Below are 22,990 nucleotides of genomic sequence, written 5' to 3'. Positions count from 1 at the left end.
ATGTAGCTTGGTAGATGTTTTGGACTACACTGATCTTGCAAAATCTCAAATGGCAGATCACTGACTACAACTATTATTGCACAATTCCTCCACGATTGGACCTACAGCAGGCGGGTGTTCCAAGTGGCAGAGCAAAAATATACTGTGACACCTCACAATGCAGACCAAGACCCTACATCTCACAACCATTACAAAAGACAGCTTCGACACTGTACATAATCTGGCACACTAAAGAGACCAATGCTACAGTAAAATTAATTAATGTCCATTTCGTGTGACCATCAATGAAGATGTGTGTACCTCCAGGACCAATGTTGCAAAGTGGAAAGCCAAGTACAAGCAGAAGTTAGTCAGTTTCATGATTTGCAGGTGAGGTTTGGCCGCATTCCCCTAGCTGGGCCGCTGTCACCCTCTAAATGTTATGGAAGGCTATTCACGGTAGTATAAAGGTGTATGTGATGGACTGAAGCACCACCACTTGCTGACATATCCAAAATGACTGCAAAAATGTTCATCAAGAATTGGTTGGTGCATTTTGGCTGCTCCCTTCACATAATAATGGGCCAAGAATGACAATTTAAGTTGACCCTCTTTTGAAAATTGTTCAGATGTGTGGCTTTCAACACCATCATACCACAAGGTACCATCCGGCCAGCAGTGGCATAGTCAAGAGATGGCATAGAATGCTGAGTGCTGCTTTCATGTATCACTATGAGACGTAGACACAAACAATCCCTCTTGTCCTGTTAGGGTTATGGACACGGTATAAAACTGGCTTTGGAACATCAGCCGCAGAGATGGTTCATGGCAAGGCTTTACGTATTCCAGCAAACTTCATTACTCCAGCATCACCGCCAGATAATTCACAGCTACCTGGTTGCAACAACTTAGGGAGCATGTCTCCAACATCCACTGGTCTCTAACTTCACGCCAATTTTCATACACAAACAGTAGACTGATTGCACTCATGTAAAGCTATACACTGATTCGAAGCAAGCTCCCCTGCAACCTCCATGTACTGGCCCTTTCCCAGTTTGGTGCAGTGTGGATCATACAATCGATTATAACAGAACAGTAAATGCAACAGCGTGTCCATTGAGAGGTTTAAGCCCGCATGGGTCATACGAGCCCTTCGGATGACAGCACACCTATGCCCACTGATGTGCAGTACTCTTCCATGCTCACATTGCCAGCATCTGCCTCACGAACACTGGTTCCCACTCACCAGACATGCCTAAGTCACCTAATGTGGCTACATGCCCTTCACGACCGGCTGTCCATACAAATACTGGTGGTGTTGTGAAGTTCAAATGTTCCTTCACCGCCAGGACTCTGGACTTCAGGAAGGGAGGAGGGGGAGTTGGCTGTGTGGCAGTACAATTGTAGAGTAATCAGGTCTGATAGGTGAAGTACTTTTTCATATGGACAGACTACCTTTACTCCACTCTCTTCTGTTTGGTTTTTGGAGTCTGCGATAAATAAAAGTGGTTTTTAATACATCTGAAATTAGTATACATGTCTGGATGTAGGCAACAGTGTCCCTTCAGAAGCATGCACTACTGACAGAATGCCATCAATGGTAGCTCACTACCATGGATTTACTGCTCATTTGAAGGATGAAGTGCTGAATGTTTTATGTATTCATTACGTGGTGCACAGAAAACATCTTGTAGAAAAACATCTAGGTACAAGTCTCGATTCACCGTTACTTATAGTAGCCTCAATTGAAAAAAGATTTCATCCAATTCAAAATATGTTTCAACACCTTTGTCAGGACTATAATGAAGAAATTATTAGGTTATTTTTGCACACAGCAGTTCTGTGGCCATCAAAGGGTACATCTTCGCCTGGTTTTGTAGCATTATGTGATAGTACCATACAATTTTTTGAAAGCAATAGTGAGATCAATTTTGGTCAACAGTTAAAAACAGTAAAGAATGATGCCATTTATTTGGCAGATATTTTCAAAAGATATAATAACATCAGTTTGTGGTTTCAAGGAGCTAATAAAAGTATTATGGGTTACCAAAATACTGCACCATTATTTATTGTCAAAATTGAACTGCTTTATTACAATCTACTGAAGAGAGAATTTTATTATTTTCCTGAATTATCATCTAAAAAGATGATGAAGCCCCATAGAATATTGACAGATTCAGTAGCCACCTCAATGAACTTAAACTGGATGTGGAAAAACAATTAGAAGGTATTTTGAAATTGAAGGTACATGACTGGATGAAAAATGCTTTTACTGCAAATGCTAAAGAGACTGATACAACTTGCCAAGAAGAATTGTTATAAATTAGGTGTGGTGAATAATGTAACTACAAATTCAGATGTGGTGGATATGAAAACCTATGGCAAAATAAGAAAAATGCCTGTCTTATACTCACATATATGGAAAATGATATTAATTTATTGGTACCTTTCCCTACCTCATATCTTGTGGAGTAAGATTTAGTGGTGTTAACCATATTATGACCGAGCAAAGTAACCACCTGAATATTTCTGAAAGAACAGACCTTAGTTTGTTCATTACAAAAATTGAGTCAGATATTCAGAATTTAGTTTCACACCATCAGCCTCAGGAATTTCATTAATAATTTAGATGCCTAAATGTAATTTTATTGGACTTTATTCTTTTTTGTATGAAAAAGTAAATAAAAAGATTATATGCTTTAAATTGCTGTAACTGTTTTTCATACATTTTGTAAAACAAAGTTACTTCCATACTTTATAAATCACCATTACAGTGGAACCAGTGGGCAATAATAGAAAAATTTACTGCTAATAGAGATACAAAGTGTTCAGTAGATAGAAAAACATTGACTGGCCCTGCTACAGGTAGTCATTTTTCCATAGCTCTTTTTGTGGGCGGAATAGGAAAGAAAATGACTAGTAGTGGTACAAGGAACCCTTTACCCCATTCCAGATGGTGGCTTGTGGAATATGTATGTGGAGGCAGATGTAGACTGATATCAAAATTGTTTGTCAAAGAGAACTATACCAATTTCTGCTACTTGTATCTGTGATCTAGAAAAAAAATGTATTCAATGCAGTATCCTGCTTCAAAATTTATAAGTGTCAGGGAAATTTCAAAATGTAAAGAACAACTACATACTGAGTGCTCTACCATATAAAAGTCTGTGATGCCTTAAGCAAATGTAGCATATTGCATCACGCGGAAAGAGGTTTTTACACCACAAAAAAATTTATATAAAATGGACAAGGAAGAAGTGCAGTTATGTGCTTTATCTGTCTTTCTCTTCTTTTTAAAGAAAACATGACCATTTTGAGAAATTCATATTAAAATTGTTACTGGGAAAGTAATGCAGAGTAATGAAAAAGACTTACAGCTGGTCCACAAGAAACAGCTTAACTCTCAATCTTACAAGTACTCATATTATACAGTTAAAAAAAAAGTATAGATTCTAAAAGCAAATATAAATAGGCACTCTCTGGATGAGACTTCAGGTGTACAAGTTCCTATGAATCTAGATGAATGATAAAAGAAGACATACAGGAAACTGAAAGTTCTCAAATATTCAAAACAAAGTAAAAGACTATATCCACAAAGCACAGAGATGCATTGCACAGGGTGCTTCCCATGGTGCCACTTGTCAGGGCTTCTTCCTGATTCATTTGTTTATGGAGCACAGGTAGAATTATTGCTTAATGCCTCAGTGTGTGCTGTTATTAGCCAAATGTGTGCTGTAATTAGTCTAATCTTGTTTTCTCGGTTTCTAGGGGAGCAATACTGAGTGGAATGTGGTATATTTCTACGTTTCTCATTTAAAGCTTGCTCTTGAAACTTTGTTAGCTGGTTTTTGTGGGAAACTTGGTAACTATCAACAAGTGTCTGCCAATTCAAGCTTTTCACCATCTTGTGACACTCTCCCATAGTTCAAACAAAGCTGTGACAGTTCATGCTACCTTTCTTTGTATAGTTTCATTGTCACCTGTTAATCACATCTGGTGCAGGTCCACACTTCTGCAGTGTGTGTCAGTGCAGTGGTGGGAGTATTAGTTTCCACCAGGGTACACAGAAATGTCTATGGATGTAGCAAGTTATGTTCTTAACCAACAGAAATTAACTACCCAAGGCTTTGAAAAACTGATAAAAATGTAAAAGTTTACTGATGACTTAAGGGCTGTACCTCAACACTACCAAAGACAACCTGATAGCTGAATATCTCTACACCTGGTAAGCAGCAACCAGTGTAAGCCTTAATCTCACAGAGAATCAAATTATGAAATTTCAAAAAACAAATATGACAAGTAATAAATAAAGAACAACTGTATTTGGGAGTCATAGGAAGTTTTCTGAAAGGTATAGTGGTAACAGTCATTGTTAATTTGTGTGTCTGTCAGCTCTACTCACTTTTTTTGTTCTGGCAGCTGATCAATTATTTCCCACATTCTGAAGTTTCTAATATTTTTTCTTTGGTTTGCACTAACTACGAGCACGTACAGATATATGCTCACATCATCTCATTTCTCAGCAAAGGAAAAATCTCATTTCCCAATTCTTGCAACATAGCACTTTTACTCAGTTGTTTAAAGTAAGATATTTTTCTAGATGTATTAACAAGTTAACAAGCACTCAGTTTCATACCAGTTTATCACCAACATACAAAAATATAAATCTTGAGGTAGATTTGTGAAAATCTATGTTCGTAGCAAAGCTCTGTATGGGTGTGAAACAGGGATGACAGTGAAATCAGATATTTAATAACTAGTAACATCTGAAATGTGATTTTATATGAGACTGTTGAAGGTCAGATAGATTGGTTGAGTGAAAAATTAAGATTTATTAAGGCAAATCCATGAGAAAAATGCTTAATATATAACACAATGAATCAAAGAGAAAGAATGGTTGAGCACATACAAGTCATTGCTGAAACCTGTTGTTGAAGAGATGATGAAAGGAAAGAATCATATGGCAGGCTTAGATATGAGTATATTTCATATGTACCTCGTTATGTAGGATCCTGAAATGAAGAGGACACTTAGGAGCTCAACAAACCTAGCTTAGGCTTGATGGGAGAGAAACAACACATGAACATTAATTTGTGATATATCTAAAATAAAAGCTGTAAATAAAATTTAGTCAAATAGACATTAACTAAAACTGCAGTATTTGTGATAATGGGCTCTGTTTACAGAAGCAATAATGTGCAATGCAACTGAATTACATGATCAAACTTACCTAGTTTTTTCTTGTACTGGACTGTGTAAACAGTGATTGGGCTATTTCCATCATATGGTTGTTCCCATGTCAGATTAACAGCTCTGCTTGTGTAGTTTTGCACGTGAACATTTGCTGGTGCTTCAGGAACTTCCTGAACTATAACCCAGATATCTGACTCATCACTGCCATACTGGTTTTTTGCGAAACATGTGAATGCTGAGGTATCACTCCGAAGAACATTCTTCAGTGTTATTCTTGAGTGACTACCAAATTCTAAACTTTCTTCACTTATTTCAGCTCTTGGCTGAAGATGTGTTTCAAAAGGGGTGCCACTATGAAACCATTTTATAGAGATTGGTTTGTCACCTCTAGCGACACAGTCTATTGCTGCTGTACCACCTTTGATTGCTGTCACATTCTGGAGAGAAGAGGAAAATCTTGCAGGTACTGAAAAGTCAAGGAAGGATATACTGTAGTGCATGACCAGGAAGAAATACACATACTTTTTGAGTACTGTAAATGTAAAAGATTTATTTATTTGATTTGACCTTTCATTTACATGACACTTTTTAAAGTATGCAGTCTATTGGATATTCCTTGTTAATAACTGAGTAGAATGTATCAGTTACTTCTCATGATCTGATAGGTGATGAGGTAAATATGAATATTCTTATTCATGCTTTGGTGCATGTACTAGCAGTCATTCTTTGAAGTCGTAAGTAACTCGGAGGCAAAATTAAATTAGCATAATATTATGAAAAGGAAAGTTGCTACTCACCATACAGCAGAGATGGTGAGTCGCAGATAGGCACAACAAAAGGACTGTCAGAAAATGAGGCCTTTGTCAAAAATAGACAACATACACACACGCTTATGCAAATACAATTAGACTCAAGAGCCACATGTCATGTGTGTGTGTCTGTGTGTGTGTGTGTGTGTGTGTGTGTGTGTTGTCTATTTTCAATTAAGGCCTTGTTGGCTAAAAGCTCACTTTCAGACAGTCCTTTTGTTGCGCCTATCTGTGACTCAGAATCTCTGCTATATTGTAGCAACTACCCTTTTCATAATATTGTTACATTCCATTCTGGATTTTTCATTGTTTAAATTAACATGAAAATATTTGAATTTTGCAACAAATAACTAGTCTCTACTTACTTTTGTAAGACAATTTAAGAACCATAATGCATATTCGTTCATACATGAAAATGGCTATTTTGTGTACTCACCATGTACTGTTATGTAAATAACTTTGTTCAGTGCCATTCCAATTTCATTTCTTGCCTCACATGTGTAATAACCCCTGTCCTCTGGAAGAGCATTTTGAATCCAGAGGCTACCATTATGAAGCACTCTGTAAGAAGAATGGAAGTAATATATGTAGACATTGTTGATCAATTACATTGCAAAGCAGGGAAAAATTACAGCTTACAGATGTACGAAAGTAATGAAATTCTACTTTACGGAGTCTTTTATATAGTTTCTGCTAATTTTCGCCACTGGGTAAGAAGACAGCTATGGGCCTGGAGCACTGCCTGCTTTGCTCCTATTTGATGGAAAGTACATGATGACATAATTCTGTAGTCAAAATCTACGTTGATCATTCTACTATTAATGCTTCCATTGCAACATGTTACACTGTACATGTTAACATTACCGGAGCAGAACTCCTACTATTTCTGCTGTATCATGGGTTATGCCTACTCTGCCAGCAACATACATTACATCCAAGTTTTGCAGGAAGCTGACGTCTTAGCAGTCATGCTACTCAGGTCCACCAGACAGAAACCTTAGCACCAGCATAGGTCACTGGCCCCATGGACCTCTTTCTTATGCCTGTCACGTGACAGGAAGCAGGACCAACTGTATCCTGGTACTCAGGCCTGTTCTTAAGCTCCCTGGGAGCCCAATTCACTCTGTGAGCTTCCTGAGCCAGGCACCAAATGTACTCACATTTCATCCATCAGGAGCTCACTCAGAGCCAGTGCTATGCCCTCACTGCTGTCCATGTCAAGCTCTGCACCCCAGGACATTAGCGCGGCCTTCCCACCAGAAGACATTGACAACATCGCCATGACTGGTTATCATGCTCCATAATATTTCCTTTTGCTGACTATTGACTTCATACCAGATTTAGACTTTTGCTATACTTTCTGAACACTGACTGTAGCTCCTCCTCTTGGGTCCTTAACCAAGCATGCATTTCATTCTGACTGTGCTAGTGTGATATCTTACTTAAAGTCCTTGCACCGCATGTTCAGAGATCCAAGATTTTGTGACAGTCTCAGTCACACCTTATTTGTATTCTTTAATTATACAAGAAGTCTTTTTGGTTTAATCAGTGTTTCACCACAAACTTACATGAAGATAGTTACCAGCCTTTAGTCATATGTTTGTTTGTTAAGAGAGCACAATTAAGTTGCTGAAATCAGTTTGTTCATTGTAGATTCAAGTCTTAAGCAGGCAATGTTAGAATATTTTTGTGTTTGGTAAATATTCTAGACATAACCTTACTGATGTCTGTGAATTTAATGTTTCCTTCTGTTGGAGTTGACTGTTTAGGTTTAATAAACATTTTAAGTATATTCTATCTGGGTATATTTTCCTTGTGTCATCTTCACTGGATACATTAGTTTCCGTCCATATTTGTGTCACGTTTTATGCCTTTGATGTAACTGGAACTACTATACAACCAGCATATTTACAACATACTCTGACAGAAAACAGCTGCAAACATGAATACATTTCATATTCAGATCCTGCAATCTGTTCATAGTTTTGTTTTTGTCAAGACTTTTGTGAAGTGCCACAGAAAAAAAGTAAGCAAAAAATAAGTTGCAAATGAAAATACAGAAACGTGACTATGCTGATGCAAAGTGACTTTATGGACTCATCCATAGTGATTTTATGGACTGAATGATGTCCCTGAAATGGAGGAGAAATAATAGTGCATCACTGATTGAACTGTTTGATAGATAAATATACATAATAAAATTCTTCTGGCAGTTATCCAAGTGGGATTAAGCATTCACCACAGTCTGTATCAACAAAATTATTTTGAATATTTGCATAATAAAAATTTGTGTCTGGTGTCACAGATGAGGAAGAGTTTACTTATATGGGTGGACGTCCCTCATTGAGGGTTTGTGACATAAGCTGACTGAATGCAGATTGTGTTGTTGGTGGCAGTCAAACCACAGGGGCAAAATAAGCTGAAATAGTAGTTAAATTGATGTTGCCAAGGGAAATGTGTAACATCATATTGGAATTGACTTCTGAATGGTGAACAAATGTTTGTTTTTATAGAGACAATATTTACAGGCTCAGGCATGATTTGACAATGAATTAAGTTTATACCGTGTCACTATACAATTGCTCACTGCTGTGATGGTAAGTAGGGCTATGCTAGCTAGCTTGCTGTCCTGTTAATATAATCGCTGATGGTTTACTGGTAATGATTGAGTGTGTGAACCTGATAGAAGTGGAGAATCTTCTGTTGAACAGTGCCAAGCAGTATTTCAATACCCTGTCACTTAATGAGTCAAGTCCTGTGTGGTTCAATATTTTGACAGGCATGTATGATTAACACTCACCTGTATATTTAATTTCCCATGAGTTTCATGCATTTATAGAGAATACGTTGGGAGGACAATTACTATGAATTAGTGTCTCTCGTGAACACTTGTTGGATTCTGGTGCGAGCAATTATCTTTGATCAAAATATGATACTTCTGTATATCAACTTAATTGGAGGACCAGGGCCTGAACGATATAGTGTGTTTTTACCACTGCCTATCCAACCTCTTCTCTGGCTGTTTATTTAATTCAAAATATATGAGTGTATTGCCAAAAGTAGTACAACAAAAAAACACAATAAAGCATATGTGTGAAAAAACTTACAGAGGGATAAAACAATAATTTTAAAACTTGGCTGTTGTAGTCACTATGAGGAACAGACTAGATGCTCCTTCCCAACACCTTCTGAGCAAAGAAACACAATGGTCTAGCACCTGTTTCATTTTTAAATACCGGCACTCAATATAAAAGAAGGCAATGCACCACTCAAACCACTGGCTGTCCTCTCATTAGCAAACTGTGCTCGCTTTTCCAAAATTCAGTGTTCTGATGCTTGTAAGCCACAGGTACTAAATACTGGTGAGTCTCCTCATGTCACAACTTGGCAGTGACAGAACTTCATTTTGCCTCAGTGGTCACACCACATTTGATTTATAGATTGTAGACTGAAATGGCCATAGTTTGTCATTAGTAGGAAGAGTGCCTAGAAATAAGAGGCAACACACTGACTTGGGCTTCAAGAGTGAGGTCACTGCATGAAGAGGGGCTTTACTTTGTGCCTCTGTTGGCATTAAACAAGCCTACTTGGTTGCTAATCTGCTAAACTGTTGTCTCAACTTAAATATGAAACGGTAGCCAGTAGGATGACATCTCCTTCTCTTGATGTTGTAGGCAAAGGAAGTTGTCTTGGACAGAGTGAACTACTTTTTACTTTTGGTACAATCTCTGGATGACTTGCTGTACACTCAGGAAATCAGAGCTTATGATAACTTGATAGTTTGAACATGTCTCAGTACTCTCAAAATTGCATGTAACTCTACATCACAGACACTAAATTTGTCCAGGAAGAGCCTCTTGAGAACGCAGCTGTAGAAAACCACACAGTAGTCAATCCATATAAATTTAAAACGAACAGGTCCACTTTTATATTTCACAAACTCTAAATTAAGCCTGAGTCACTCGAGACACCGGAGAGGCAGTCAGTGCCATCTCTGGGGAAAAAATGGCATATTGTCCTTATTCTCCTGTTCAGGCTAATCTGATAGTGTTTCTTTAATTTTTATTTGAAAAGGTCATGCTGAACAGGATGATATAATGATTGACAGACACACCTAAAAGCCTCATCTATTAGAGCTTTCCAGACTGGGAACTGGTCACTGGAGAGGAAATCATTGATGACTCCTAACTGAACTGTGTCAGTGAAGATGGTAGAGCATATCAAGAGATAAACAACAAAGAACAAACCAGTAGCAGTGGTGAAGTGAATGTCCCTATTTAGAAGACACAGCCTCTGAGTAACCTGATCCCCAGTGCAAATATTAGTAGAAGCCCACAGTACATTATGGATTTTTAAGTCCGCACAAATACAAAACAGGCTGAGAAGCTATGCAGTGATGTCTATGAAATATACTGATCTAAGTCTTCATTAGGAGGCAGGTACAGAGAAAATACCATCAGCTTGTATGATTTGGGCATTACTGGAATAAATGCTTGCATAATGGTGTTGACAAGGAGAAGTGAGGAACAGTATTCATCATTGACATATGTGACTACACCACCTTCAGCTCTCTCCCCACTGATGTTTTCCTTCTATGAAGGCTATAATCCTTTGCCAAAGGAGCATCACTCTCTTTGGAATGTGGCTCCTAGATACATAAAGATATTGGCCTTGCTGATGGTAAGAGTATTGGCTCCTCCACATGTGTATTCATTTATTCACCATGTTCTATAGATCCCTTCAAAAAGTAGAACCTTCAGGGATGTGGAGCAAGTCAAGGTACACATTAAAATGAGCCAAAAACTCATAGAAATTTACTCAGAATTTTGTATTAATAATAAACTACCACTAAATCCTTGGTGCTATTCACACTTATACTGTCTACATTCCATTGACTAAATTAGAATGAAAGCTGCTACTTTGATAAAAGCTGCTATCTCCTCATTTTATTATACAGCTGCCATTGATCTAACTCCTCATTAAAGTCTCCACAAACAATGACTCTCAAGTTTGCATAACCTTACTAAAACTCTTTCTGTTTGCTTTGTGAAACATAAGACACATCCCGCAAGTGGTCTTAAACTGCCTGTACTATAAGCTTGTCTTTTCTGTTCACAACTGTGGCACAGGATTTTAAAAAATGTTCAACACAACATTTATTAATCTGAAAGACCTGGGACTTAACTCTATATTTTGCATAGTTAACCACTCCTCCTTTATTTTTATTGGTTCTACAGCAGTATGACATGTGTTTGTATTCATCAAACTGAATCTGTTCATTTCTCATGATTTCCAAGCGATGTTCTGATATGCTGGAATTCTGTTTATTTTATCATGTTGCTTAATGGATATGATAATTCCTCCTTTTTGTTTATAATGCTTCTGATGTATTGATGGTAGATTGTAAATGCAGCTTCTTTAATACTGTTATACAACAGAAATGCATTATCAAGGCAAACCAGGCCAATGTTCTATGTTGTAATAAAAACAACAAACAGGCAGAAAACTGACATTGTGGAAAGCAGACAAAATCTAAAAGATATTGACTCACCTTGTGCGAGTGAGAAGCCAGAATTATAAGCTCAGCAACATGACCTCAGTGACGAGAAGACATCATGACATTCTAACAGCACAGCCTGATTTCATAAGAGAGAATAGAAGTTTCACAAGACCACCTATCAGCTTGCTGATATGGTGGAAAGACAACAAACTAAAGCCCTTTCTTGTGAAATAGAGGGATGGTGAAGACCACTGATGAGGCTGGAAAAGTAGGTTACATTGGGTCATTGCAGGCCAGATACAACATCATTGTCTCAGACAAGCAGTAACAAATAATCAGGTTTCTGAGCCATGAAATCTTTATGTTGCAGTACACCAGCTACAAGGGCTAATCTGTGATGAGCTACTACCACTCACCAAGATGACTTGTGCCTTCGAGACTGCTACCTGCTTGGCTGCTGTACTCAGTCACTGTAAGCTGCTGATCTTGCAACCACTCATGAGAAGACTTGGGAGACTTCTACATCTGACTTGCTGAGCTGAACTGATGGTGTTGGTGCACCATCAACCTGTTACAGTAATTGTGAGGTGTGATGACTGCTGCTCCCCCTGTCTAGCACCTGCAGGCAGTCATCGATGTCCCCGGTCTTCCTTTGTGAAAAGGCTACACAGTTTTTCATCTCTACACTGTGCAGAGCTGTTGAGAGATTATCTGAACATACCCATTTGATGTCTGTGAGAGCCCTCTGGTTAATATATAGTTGCTGTGCTGGGCAGCAATGCCTGGTGTATGGGCATTACTGGAAACCAGTGAGGCCTACCAAACACACGACATTGTATTTACATGAACCGGATGTCATAGGTGATGTCCTCTGTAGATTTCTGAGAAGTTGTCAGCAAAGTCCTAAGCCAACCACTGCACTACTGCTGGCCTGGATGCCAATATAGAGAAGAATACACAACTGTAAACTTTAATGTAATAAGTTCTTGTCCCACTTAATGTTGTATCATTAATGCCCAGTGCACTGACTGGCCTGCACTCCATACTCCAACACCCCAGCAGGAGCAGGGGTCTTAAACTAGACCCTTAAAATATGGTTCGATTTTTTCAACTTGCAATATTTAGATGCACTAGTACCTGCATCAGTTGTAACTATGTCCGTTCTGCAGCTCTGTGTTACAGATGAATTTACTCTATAAAAGGCTTAGTGAAAATATTGGCATAGGACCTCCTTTGGTCAGATCAAACGCTTCTAGCACTTAGCATTGCTAGTAATCTCTTACCAGACAGAAACCATTTATGTAATACTGGAGTAAGGGAACCATTTCACAGGTGATACGTATTTTTGTCCTTCCTAATTTCTTAACAATGACATTATAAACCTTCAATTTACAGGGATTTTGTTGAGGAGCTACATGCTTCCCTCAGGCATACCTTGAGTTTCTTTTGCTCTGAATGGACCTCATTATCTGATTTCTTTGAGAATACGAGATGTACATGATCTCATGGCTTAGGTATCTGGTATGATGATTTTAATTACTTTGCACACTTTGTTCTCTGTGGGGATGGTGTGACTGAGACAGATACTTCATTATTAATTGCCTTTGCAAGGTTCACAGTTGATCTCATTACTTTTTGCTCAGTGACTGCCCCAAAAGGTGTGTGTAAAGTTTGAGGCCATTTTGCATGTTCAGTTTCAAGTGCAAGTGCTTTTATTCTTCTCTTCTGACTCATCTCATGTAGTAGTGTTCACTTTGGGAACCTGTTTATTTATTGATAATGCAGATGTTGTGCATATGTTGTAAAACTTCATATGCTTTCCTTGCATCACCAGATGAAATTAAAATTGTAAATCGTGTATATCAGATGATGATCAATCTATACACTGAGAAAAAAGTACAGGGAACCAAGGAGGAATTTGGAAATGGAATCAAAGTTCAAGGAGAAGACATAATAACTTCAAGATTTGCTAATGACACTGTATTTCTGTAAGAGATTGCAAAAAACTTGAAAGGTCAGTTGAATGAAAGGTAAAGTGTCCTGAAAAGAGGTTATAAGATGAAAATAAACAACAGTAATGGAATGTAGTTAAATCAGACAATACTGGCAGAATTAGATTAAGAAATGCAATACCAATGAAAGTAAATGCGTTTTGTTATTTTGGCAGCAAGATAGCTGACAATGGCCAATTCAGAGAGGATATAAAATGTAGACTGTCAAAGCAAGAAAAGCATTTCTGAAGGCATTTGTCTGGAGTGCAGCCTTACATGGAACTGAAACAATGATCATAAACTATTCAGACAAGAAGGAAATTGGTGCTTTTGAAATTCAGCACTACATAAAAATGCTGAAGATTAGATGAGTAGCTTGAATAACTGGCAGCAAGATAACTGACAATGCCCAATTCAGAGAGGATATAAAATGTAGACTGTCAAAGCAAGAAAAGCATTTTTGAAGGCATTTGTCTGGAGTGCAGCCTTACATGGAACTGAAACAACAATCATAAACTATTCAGGCAAGAAGGAAATTGGCGCTTTTGAAATTCAAAACTACATAAAAATGCTGAAGATTAGATGAGTAGCTTGAATAACTAATGAAGTAAAGTTATAATAAATGAAAGTTATAATAAAATGAAAGTTATAATAAATGAAAGTGTTATTGGATTTGTGAAGCCAGGTGCTCCACTGTGAGAAGTTACTCAGCATATTGACACACACAGTAACCATGGAAGTTGTAACTCTTGCATTATTTTAGCTGACACCAACGATGTCTACGAGAACGAGGCAAAATTCACTTTGCGATCTTTAAGGGAAACATTGACAAAAGTTATGGACATGAAAGTGTTCGTAATAAGCATCCCTATGAGACATGACCTTATCAAAATATCATTTGTGAATGCAGAAATCAAAGCAACTAACCGAAAGTTCAAGAAAATATGCAAGCTCTTCAGCAATGTGACATATATTAATGCAGACAGTCAAAAAAGAGAAGATTTCACTACCCATGGATTGCATAAAAACATGAAAGGGTAAGTAGCACTGTGCGATGCAATCATGGAACAATTAAACCAAAACCAGCCAGGCTTAGTGCAGCCTCCAATTGTAGCAGCAGCAATGGAATCACCAATTTCAAATGAAGAGCATATTACTCCAATGACTTCAGGAAGTGTTGAAGCAGCAAGAAGAGGATCCCCATCTAGCCTAGTTGCAGTTCCTCAAATTACAACTCCAAAAATTACAGCAGAAACGACATCACACTACAAGTCAACTCGCCCAACACGAAACAGGAAAGAACCACAATGTTTTTTATGGCAAGTGATTCCAGAGAAATGTTGATTTCATCTTCTAAAACATCGCTCTGGAAAGAAAACTTCAATTGTAAAAGTGTTAAAAATGATATGTCATGTGCAGCTGTCGAACATAAGGTAGGCCAAAACAACCTAGTAAATAAGTCATCGTCGAAATTTATGCTCCTGCACCAAAATGTACAATCCTTATTAAATAAAGTTAGTGAGATAGAAATATTGTTATCAGATGAACTAAAATAAGTGTCAGTTATATGTGTTAGTGAGCATTGGTTATCAGAAAATATGTTACATCACACAAGGATAGAGGGCTTTACCCTTTCATCTTTTTTTTGTAGGAAAACCTCCATGCATGGAGGACCATGCATATATGTTAGAGAGGACGTCAAACACGATAATTTAAAGTTCGCTAACCAGCTAGGGGAAGAGCAACACTTCAAAATTTCTGCTACACAACTGACAACTTTAAATACAATTGTTATTTGCATATATAGAAGCCCATATGGAAATGTAACTACTTTCATTGAAGATCTTGAGAAGGCACTTAACAGTATAAAAATGGTTAGTAAAACAACCATCATATGTGGTGACTTTAATATAGATTTCAATAAGAACTCAAAAGACAGATTAAACCTTGAGGCCTTATTAAAAACCTACAATATACATACAACTATCAAATCCCCCATCAGAGTCACCAAATCGTCAAGCAGTGCTATAGATCAGATACTAACAAATACAGATAAATATTTATACAAATCTGGAAATATGAATACCGGTTTCAGTGATCATTATGCACAGTTTACTGAATTCCCAGTAGAGACTGCAGGAAATATTGAACAACAAATGACAAGAAAAGGTAGAAATTTTAGCAACCACAACCTAGAACACTTCAGGCACTTAGTAAAAAAAGAAACATGGAATGATATAGACAACTATGAGGACACATGTAAAAAGTTTGACATGTTCATGGAAATATTCTCCCATTATTTCAATATTTCTTTTCCAGTTAAAAACCAAACATTAAAAACTAGAAAAAGAAATGTTACATGGCTGACGAAAGGCATTAAAATATCATGTGCTGAAAAGAGGCGACTTTATGAAATCTCAAAAACACAAAATGTTACAGAAGAATTTCTGGTGTATTTCAAGAATTATAAGAGAGTGCTTCACAAAGTCATAAAAGAAGCTATAAAAACAGCAAATGATCACCATATAAAAATAGCCAGGAACAAAATGAAAGCCATGTGGAAGGTAGTCAGAGAACAAGTAGGAAATGAGACCTCCCAAAATGTAAATCTCCAGGTAATCCAAGATGGCAAAAATCCAGAAGAAGTAGCCAATGCTTTTAATACATACTTTTCAAATATTAGGGAAAAATTACTCTCTGACATAAAATCTTCAAATAAAAATCCTGCTACAACACTATCAAATCAAAATAGAAACTGCAACTCCCTATTTCTTACTCCAATAAACCCTAAGGAAATTATACTATCAATTAGAGGGTTAAAAACAAAATTTTCAACAGGTTTGGATGATATTCCAGATTATGTCATTAAAAATGCAGGTGAGCTCATTGCAATACCATTAGCCCACATTTTCAACAGGTCATTAACAAATGGAGTCTTTCCTTCCTGCTTAAAGACAGTGAAACTGAAACCACTGTTCAAAAAGGGTCAGAAAGAAGACATAGCCAATTATAGACCTATTGCTTTGCTATCTACATTTTGGAAAATACTTGAAAAAATTTTTCATAAGGTGTTGCTAGATTTTCTAGAAAAGTGCAAAATATTATCCACAACCCAACATGGCTTCCGGAAAGGCTGATCAACAGAAACAGCAATATATGAATTTCTGGGTGAAGTACTCGAAAATATTGACAGTGGACAAAAAGTAACTGGCATATGCCTTGATCTGTCTAAGGCTTTCAAAATCATAGACCACACACTATTGCTGCAGAAGCTTGAAAGAATTGGTATCAGAGGTATGCCTAACAACTGGCTTAGATCATATCTTACTGACCGCAAGCAAGTAGTAGAAATACATTTTCACAAAGAAAATAAAACAACAAGACACTATTCTGATTATAAAGCAGTAAAATATGGAGTACCGCAGGGCTCGGTACTGGTCCCCATGCTATTTTTGATATATATAAATGACCTAACATCAACCAACCAGTACCATAGCACTATCCAGTTTGCAGATGACACAAGCATATTAGTCAGTGGGAAGACTGCAGAGATACTACAGACAAGACTGTCTGAGGCATTAACAAATGTTGTAAACTGGTTAAACCAAAACAAACTAATAATAAACAAAAGTAAATCAGTAGCATTAAATTTTCATAATGTCAAGAGACACACTGAAGAGGATATAAGAATTCAGATGTCAGACACAGATATTGCAAGTGTGCCTAATACAAAATTTCTGGGGGTCTGGCTACAGGATAATCTTAGATGGGAAACTCACATTGACAACATTTTAAAGAAGCTAAGTAGCATGTGTTATTTAATGAGAGTGCTAGAAAACTGCTGTCATAAGGACTGTCTAATGACAGTTTACTATTCTAATATACATTCTGTCCTAAAATATGGGATCACTTTCTGGGGTAACTCGCCATCCTGCCAAAAACTCTTCAGGATGCAAAAAAGAACAGTGAGAATCATGGCTGGAATAAAAAGGAACAAACCATGTAGAACATTATTTAAAAGGATGGGGATTCTTCCCCTTCCATGTATTTTCCTATTTGAAGGTGCAATGTTTATAAAGAAATATACAATAACAAATCCTAGTATCCTCCTCAAAAATGAAAATGTTCATCATCATAACACAAGACAGAAAACTGACTTTCATGTACTGCATACAAAAACCAGTTTGTGCCAAAAAGGAACATTACACCATGGAAAAATTATCTACAATAAATTGCCAAGAGAAATTAAAGTAAAGACTGATGTAAAAAATTTTAAAGCAGCATTAAAAGAATATCTGTTGACACATTTGTTTTATAGCGTGGAAGAGTTCCTCCAAAATCCTCGAGAGTCTAAGTGATGATTATGCAAATACTGTAACCATTAATACTGGCCTATAAATACATTCAGATGTAATTCTCAAGTTTCTAATGGGGTTCAAGTATAAGTTGTATACCGACTTGCCCAGTGTATGAAGTAAAATTCTGTGAATGTCATTCTCTAGTGTACATGTTAATTCATAGTGTAGAAGAGTCCTCAAAAATCCTTAGAGCTTAAGTGAGGATCATGAAAATACTGTAATCGTTAATACTGGCTTATACGTGTATTCAGTTGTAAACTTCAAGTTTCTAATGTGGAATAATTATAACTTACACATTGACTTGCCCAGTATATGAAGTGCTGTAAAATTTTGTGAACATAATTTTCTAGTTTCTAAAGTGTTTTAATTGTAAAATATACTTTGACCTGTCCAATATCTGATGTTCTGTACTGTACATGTAAGATTTACTGGACCAATAAATACAATACAATAATTAACAACTGAAGCAGTATTTTCAACCTTTGCTAATGAAGAGGTATTGAACTGAATTGGGGAGAAAATACATTTATGGCATAACTTGACTAAAGGGATCTGTTGATAGGATACATCCTAAGGCATCAAGGAATTGTCAGTTTGCTTGACTACATTAACCAGATTGAAATGGAAGTAGGTTTCAGAGATAGAGAGGTTTGCCCAGGAGAGCACATGAAGAGCTGCATCAAACCAATGTTTGGAGTGAAAACCATAATTTTAGTTCTCTTATCTTCTTTTCTTCCATGGATATTGGATAATTTCTGCTCTAGCCAGGTAGTTCTTCAAGCATTCCAGACATGCCTATCGATTTGAGCATGCTACTTCTACTTCCACTTCTTCTTCTTCTTCTTCTTCTTCTTCTTCTTCTTCTTCTTCTTGCACTGCTGACCAAAACCCTTTGCATCCTGATGTGGCATGTTTGTATATCTGGCCCACTAAGAAATACTTGGGATTTGTGATGAGAGATCTTACCACAGTGTGAAAATTGCCAGCCCTAATATATTCAACGTGAATGAAAGTGATGCCATTATTTGCAACTCACTATCAGTTGATTTAGTGATAATATAATGCAGACTTTCATGGTTGGTGATTTTCATTATGTGGACATTAGGCAGTGATCTAAAGCTTGTTTCTGTGCATAGTGTTATGCTTCCTAATGCTAGAGACATCATCACAGACTTTAAAGATGCTGTTAGTATTTTCAAATTGAACAAGCTCTGCAAGGTAAATAGTTTTAAATGTAACAGCACAATAGTCGGGTTGTGATGTCAACAGGTAACTGCAGATCACGGACTCATGCCCAATCATTTCTGTTAAAGTTGTTTTTGTGCTTTTGAATTCCTACATTCTCTCTGCATATACAAGCATAATAATGATTCAATCTTGATAAAACTATAGCATCAGAAAAACTAATTTGGTGGTCTTCTGGTCCCAGTGCATGATCTACTACTGCTAGTATATTTCTGTTTCCCAGACAACATTTTCTCTTGTGTTCTTTATGCTGAACATTAATGTATCTTTCATTTTTGGATGTACAGGCACATCAAGAAAATGATAGAATCTTATGGCTCAAAGACTACAGAAAGATCATACACAAAGATCACAAAATTTCCTTCTTGGGCAGAAAAGAGGAGCAATTAAAACATAGGTGGACAGGCTAAAGGAATCTCCAGAGGCGTTTTAAGTCTGAAAATAAAATATCCTTCTTAATAGTCTCTGATGATGTCTCAAGCATCAGGAGCTAGAATTTTAATAAAATTGTGATATGCATGTCATCCCTGTTATTGTTTTCGATAGTTCATTATGCCATTTTTGAAAACATTAACATAGATCCCCACTTCAACCACAGACAGGTGCATCCAAATGTTTAACATGTGGAAACTACAATACTACAATAATGGAAATTTCAGGACAGAAACAATACATAAGAAAAGAGGAAGTACAGCCAGTCACATACAGCTTGTTGATGGGTGATGCATAAATACAGACAGAAGTACAGAGACTTAACTAGCATTTGAGCTACTGTTCTTTTCCACTTTAAATATGCACATTCCCGCACACAATAGCTGGAACAAATGAACCTAGCCATAATGAGTGTCATTATGGCCATGGGTGGAAAGGCAGTGTGTCTTTTCAATTGCATCTGTGGGATTGTGTACTGAAACAGGAACTGGAACATGGCATCTCAGTTTATGAACTTTCACACTGGTATGCAGCTAAATTTTCCCTATGATAAAACAAATCTGAGTATTTGTGTTTGCTGTAGCAAATAAGGTGAGGTGATGCAAGAAATGAAGTGAAGGGGTGAAGGAAAGGAAGAGCCAGGGACAAGAGATTGATCGACAGGAATTGATAGAAATTGGAAAGTGCTGCTAGGGAGTGCTCACTCTAGTTGTCACAGGTATTAAGTGTCCTGACCACATGACCAGTCCATCAGTTACAAGGTATGTGATGAATAAACAATATGGTACTTTGTTTACAACAAGACAGTGTTCCATCATGCTACATATACAAGTAACTTTTCACACTTCTGTGTAATCCATACTGCAGTAAAGTTAAAAATTTACTGATGGTATATTAACTACACTATCCTCTGTGTTGCTTCTCTAATAACACTATCAGATGTATATGCAAATGGCTCTTCACTCTATCATTTAGGAGACACCCCTCATAATTAACCTTATATCTTCTTACTTGTTATACAGCTGTGGAGCAGACAATAATCACTTACCTAAGTAAAACTCCAGAAAACTGTAATGGCAGACAGATTAAATTAAGAACTTAGTAAGAGGCATAGTTAAAAGTTTTAGTTATCACTTCAAAAAAACAAGCAGCGACTATGAAATATCATGGTGCTGTTAGTCCTTCTCTATGCATTCACTCTTCAATGCAACATGTTTTTCCCTATGAATGACGATTTGTTGGAGAAACTGCCTGCAGAAATCTGCATTTTGGCTGTTCAGGAAATATTCTTCTTTGAAAATTGCCTTATTTTCATTCTGAAAATGTGTGGATGTTTTCTTCACTGGGGAAAACAGGAGAATACAGAGGCTGCAGAAAAATTTAATAGCCCAAAGAAGCAGCAGGTGTGACTTGAGTCCTTGAGTCCTGAACAGAATTCAGCTGGGGCATTGTCATGGAGCAAACACACCCCACTGACAGCTTCTGTCGGTGCTTCATTTGGACAGCCTCTCATACTCTCATCAGATGTTGGTAGTAAGCTACTTTGATGGTTTACCCCTTACAAGGATAACCTGTCAGAACCACATAAGGCAATCCCACACAACATTCAGCATCACCTTTCCCAATGATGGTCAGGTCTTTCTTTGCGTTTTCTGGTGACGGTAAACCAAAATTTTCCACTGCTTGCTTTGCTCCTTCATATAAGGGTCACAGTGTTATAACTGGCATTCATCCTTTGTGATTAGGCAGCTACAGAGGTCACCTGGATTGGCCTGACACAGCTGTAACATTTCCACTGCTGCCTCAGTTTGGTGGGCCACTTGAATGGGTGTGGGCAGTTGTGGAACATAACAGGCACTAAATTTTTCAATGTCCATTTTCACTTTTTCCACAATTGCCTTGATTGTCATATGCCAATTTTTGATCACCATGCTTTCCACTTCTCTCACAATTCTTTATTGTTGACAGAGAGATTGTCTGTCCAGGGTTGCACCAAGTATCCTAAAGTGAAGTTCCCAGACATTTCCCTGGTTTCCAGACACAGTTTTTGCATTTTTCCCTGACAAATTTTGAGATCTGAAGGGTAAGTAAACAGGCAAGTTGAAAAAAAAAATGTAAGGACTTCAGTATTTCTGAACGTGTTATTAACTCTAATTTTGAATGAACAGCAATTTATTGTCTCCTTTATAGGTTTTATGATCTGAAGAGTGTTATGTCCATTAATTTACAGCCATTGTGCAATTTTTCATTTGAGAAATGTATGAGTACATAGCGTACAAACTGTTGGCAACTGCCACAATTTTCTTCCTAGCACTGCTGGTACTTTCTCTTGAATATATAAACTACTTCCAAAACACAAAACTGTACCACAATAAACCAAATGAACTCCTGAAATCTGTCACCACGGCCTCTAGCCCATTGAGCTTTCACTGGAGTCCTGGGTCTACAGATGAATTACAAAAATCCACTGGTTTATGCCTCATACAAACAGACCCAGCCTGCAGGCAGATTGGAGAGACTTGATCCATCGGTCAGGACCCGCACATTTGTAAAAAATGATGGGCTTCAGATCAGTGAGTCCGATCCGTGAGAGATACCACAGAACTGGCTCACAGTTCTGGCCCATCATGGAAATCTACTCATTTGAGGTCAGCTATTTACACCCGTAGTCATGGGCCGTCAACAACATTTTGATGAGACTGCAGTGATCAGTCTGTGCCACTCTCATCAGCAGCTGCTGGCAGTTCTGACTGCAAACTGAGGGGAGCAATGGGGAGAGGAGAAGCAGGAAGGATGGAGTAGGGAGGAGCACACAACACCCAGAAGCTGCTCAGCTGCACCCAGACAGTGGTGATGCGTGGTGTCTCTGTAAACCAACCATTTATCTGCTGAGTCAAAAAATGACATTGTCCAGTGTTTTTTTAATTTCTCTGATTTCCCTACAAGTTTGAAATTTCTGATTTCCAGAACTTGTGGCAACCCTGTCTGTCACTTCATGCTTCATCATTTCTGTCACTTCATGCGTCATCATTCAGATGTGTTTGACTACAACAAAAGTATCTGCAGTATCTAACCACTGTGTCATTAGATAGTGAATTGTTGCTATAAACTTCCACCAACTCAGCATGGATTGTTGCAGCATTGTATCCCTTCAAATGCAGAAAATGAATTTCTATGTGATACTCGATTTTATCATAGGGCTGCACCATTTTATGGTAGTGGTAGCAAGTTCCTATTGAACCAAACTGCTGAGGTCATCGGTCCAAGTGCCATTTTGTACCAGGGTTGCAGATATGTAATTGTAAACAAACAAACAAAAAATAAGTACACACTTTGATTTTGAGGTGATAATTGAAACTTTATGACTACGCATCATATACTGTCTTACCCAGTGGGAGACTATATCTTTTCTTCTTTGATTTTTTAATTTTTCATATACTACTCACTTGAAATTATTTGTTTGGAAGGTGTCATCTTGGTATA

The 22,990-nt window shown here is 37.4% G+C and overlaps 1 protein-coding gene across 1 annotated transcript in view; it reads right to left on the bottom strand.

The window, feature by feature from the left end:
• The window catches only part of LOC126482218 (Down syndrome cell adhesion molecule-like protein Dscam2), a 172,481-nt gene extending 153,740 nt beyond the window's left edge, over positions 1 to 18,741 (bottom strand). The window contains exons 1-3 of the mRNA XM_050106197.1: positions 18,653 to 18,741; positions 6,418 to 6,542; positions 5,210 to 5,638 (exon numbers count right to left, since the gene is read on the bottom strand). Coding sequence (XP_049962154.1) covers positions 5,210 to 5,638; positions 6,418 to 6,542; positions 18,653 to 18,741 — 643 coding nt within the window. The remainder of the gene's footprint in view (positions 1 to 5,209; positions 5,639 to 6,417; positions 6,543 to 18,652) is intronic.
• Positions 18,742 to 22,990: the final 4,249 nt, after the last annotated feature.

Source organism: Schistocerca serialis, chromosome 5 (genome assembly GCF_023864345.2).
Source record: "Schistocerca serialis cubense isolate TAMUIC-IGC-003099 chromosome 5, iqSchSeri2.2, whole genome shotgun sequence".
NCBI lineage: Eukaryota > Metazoa > Arthropoda > Insecta > Orthoptera > Acrididae > Schistocerca > Schistocerca serialis.
Note: the sequence above shows the minus strand (reverse complement) of the source record. Positions and strands in the feature narration are given on the sequence as shown.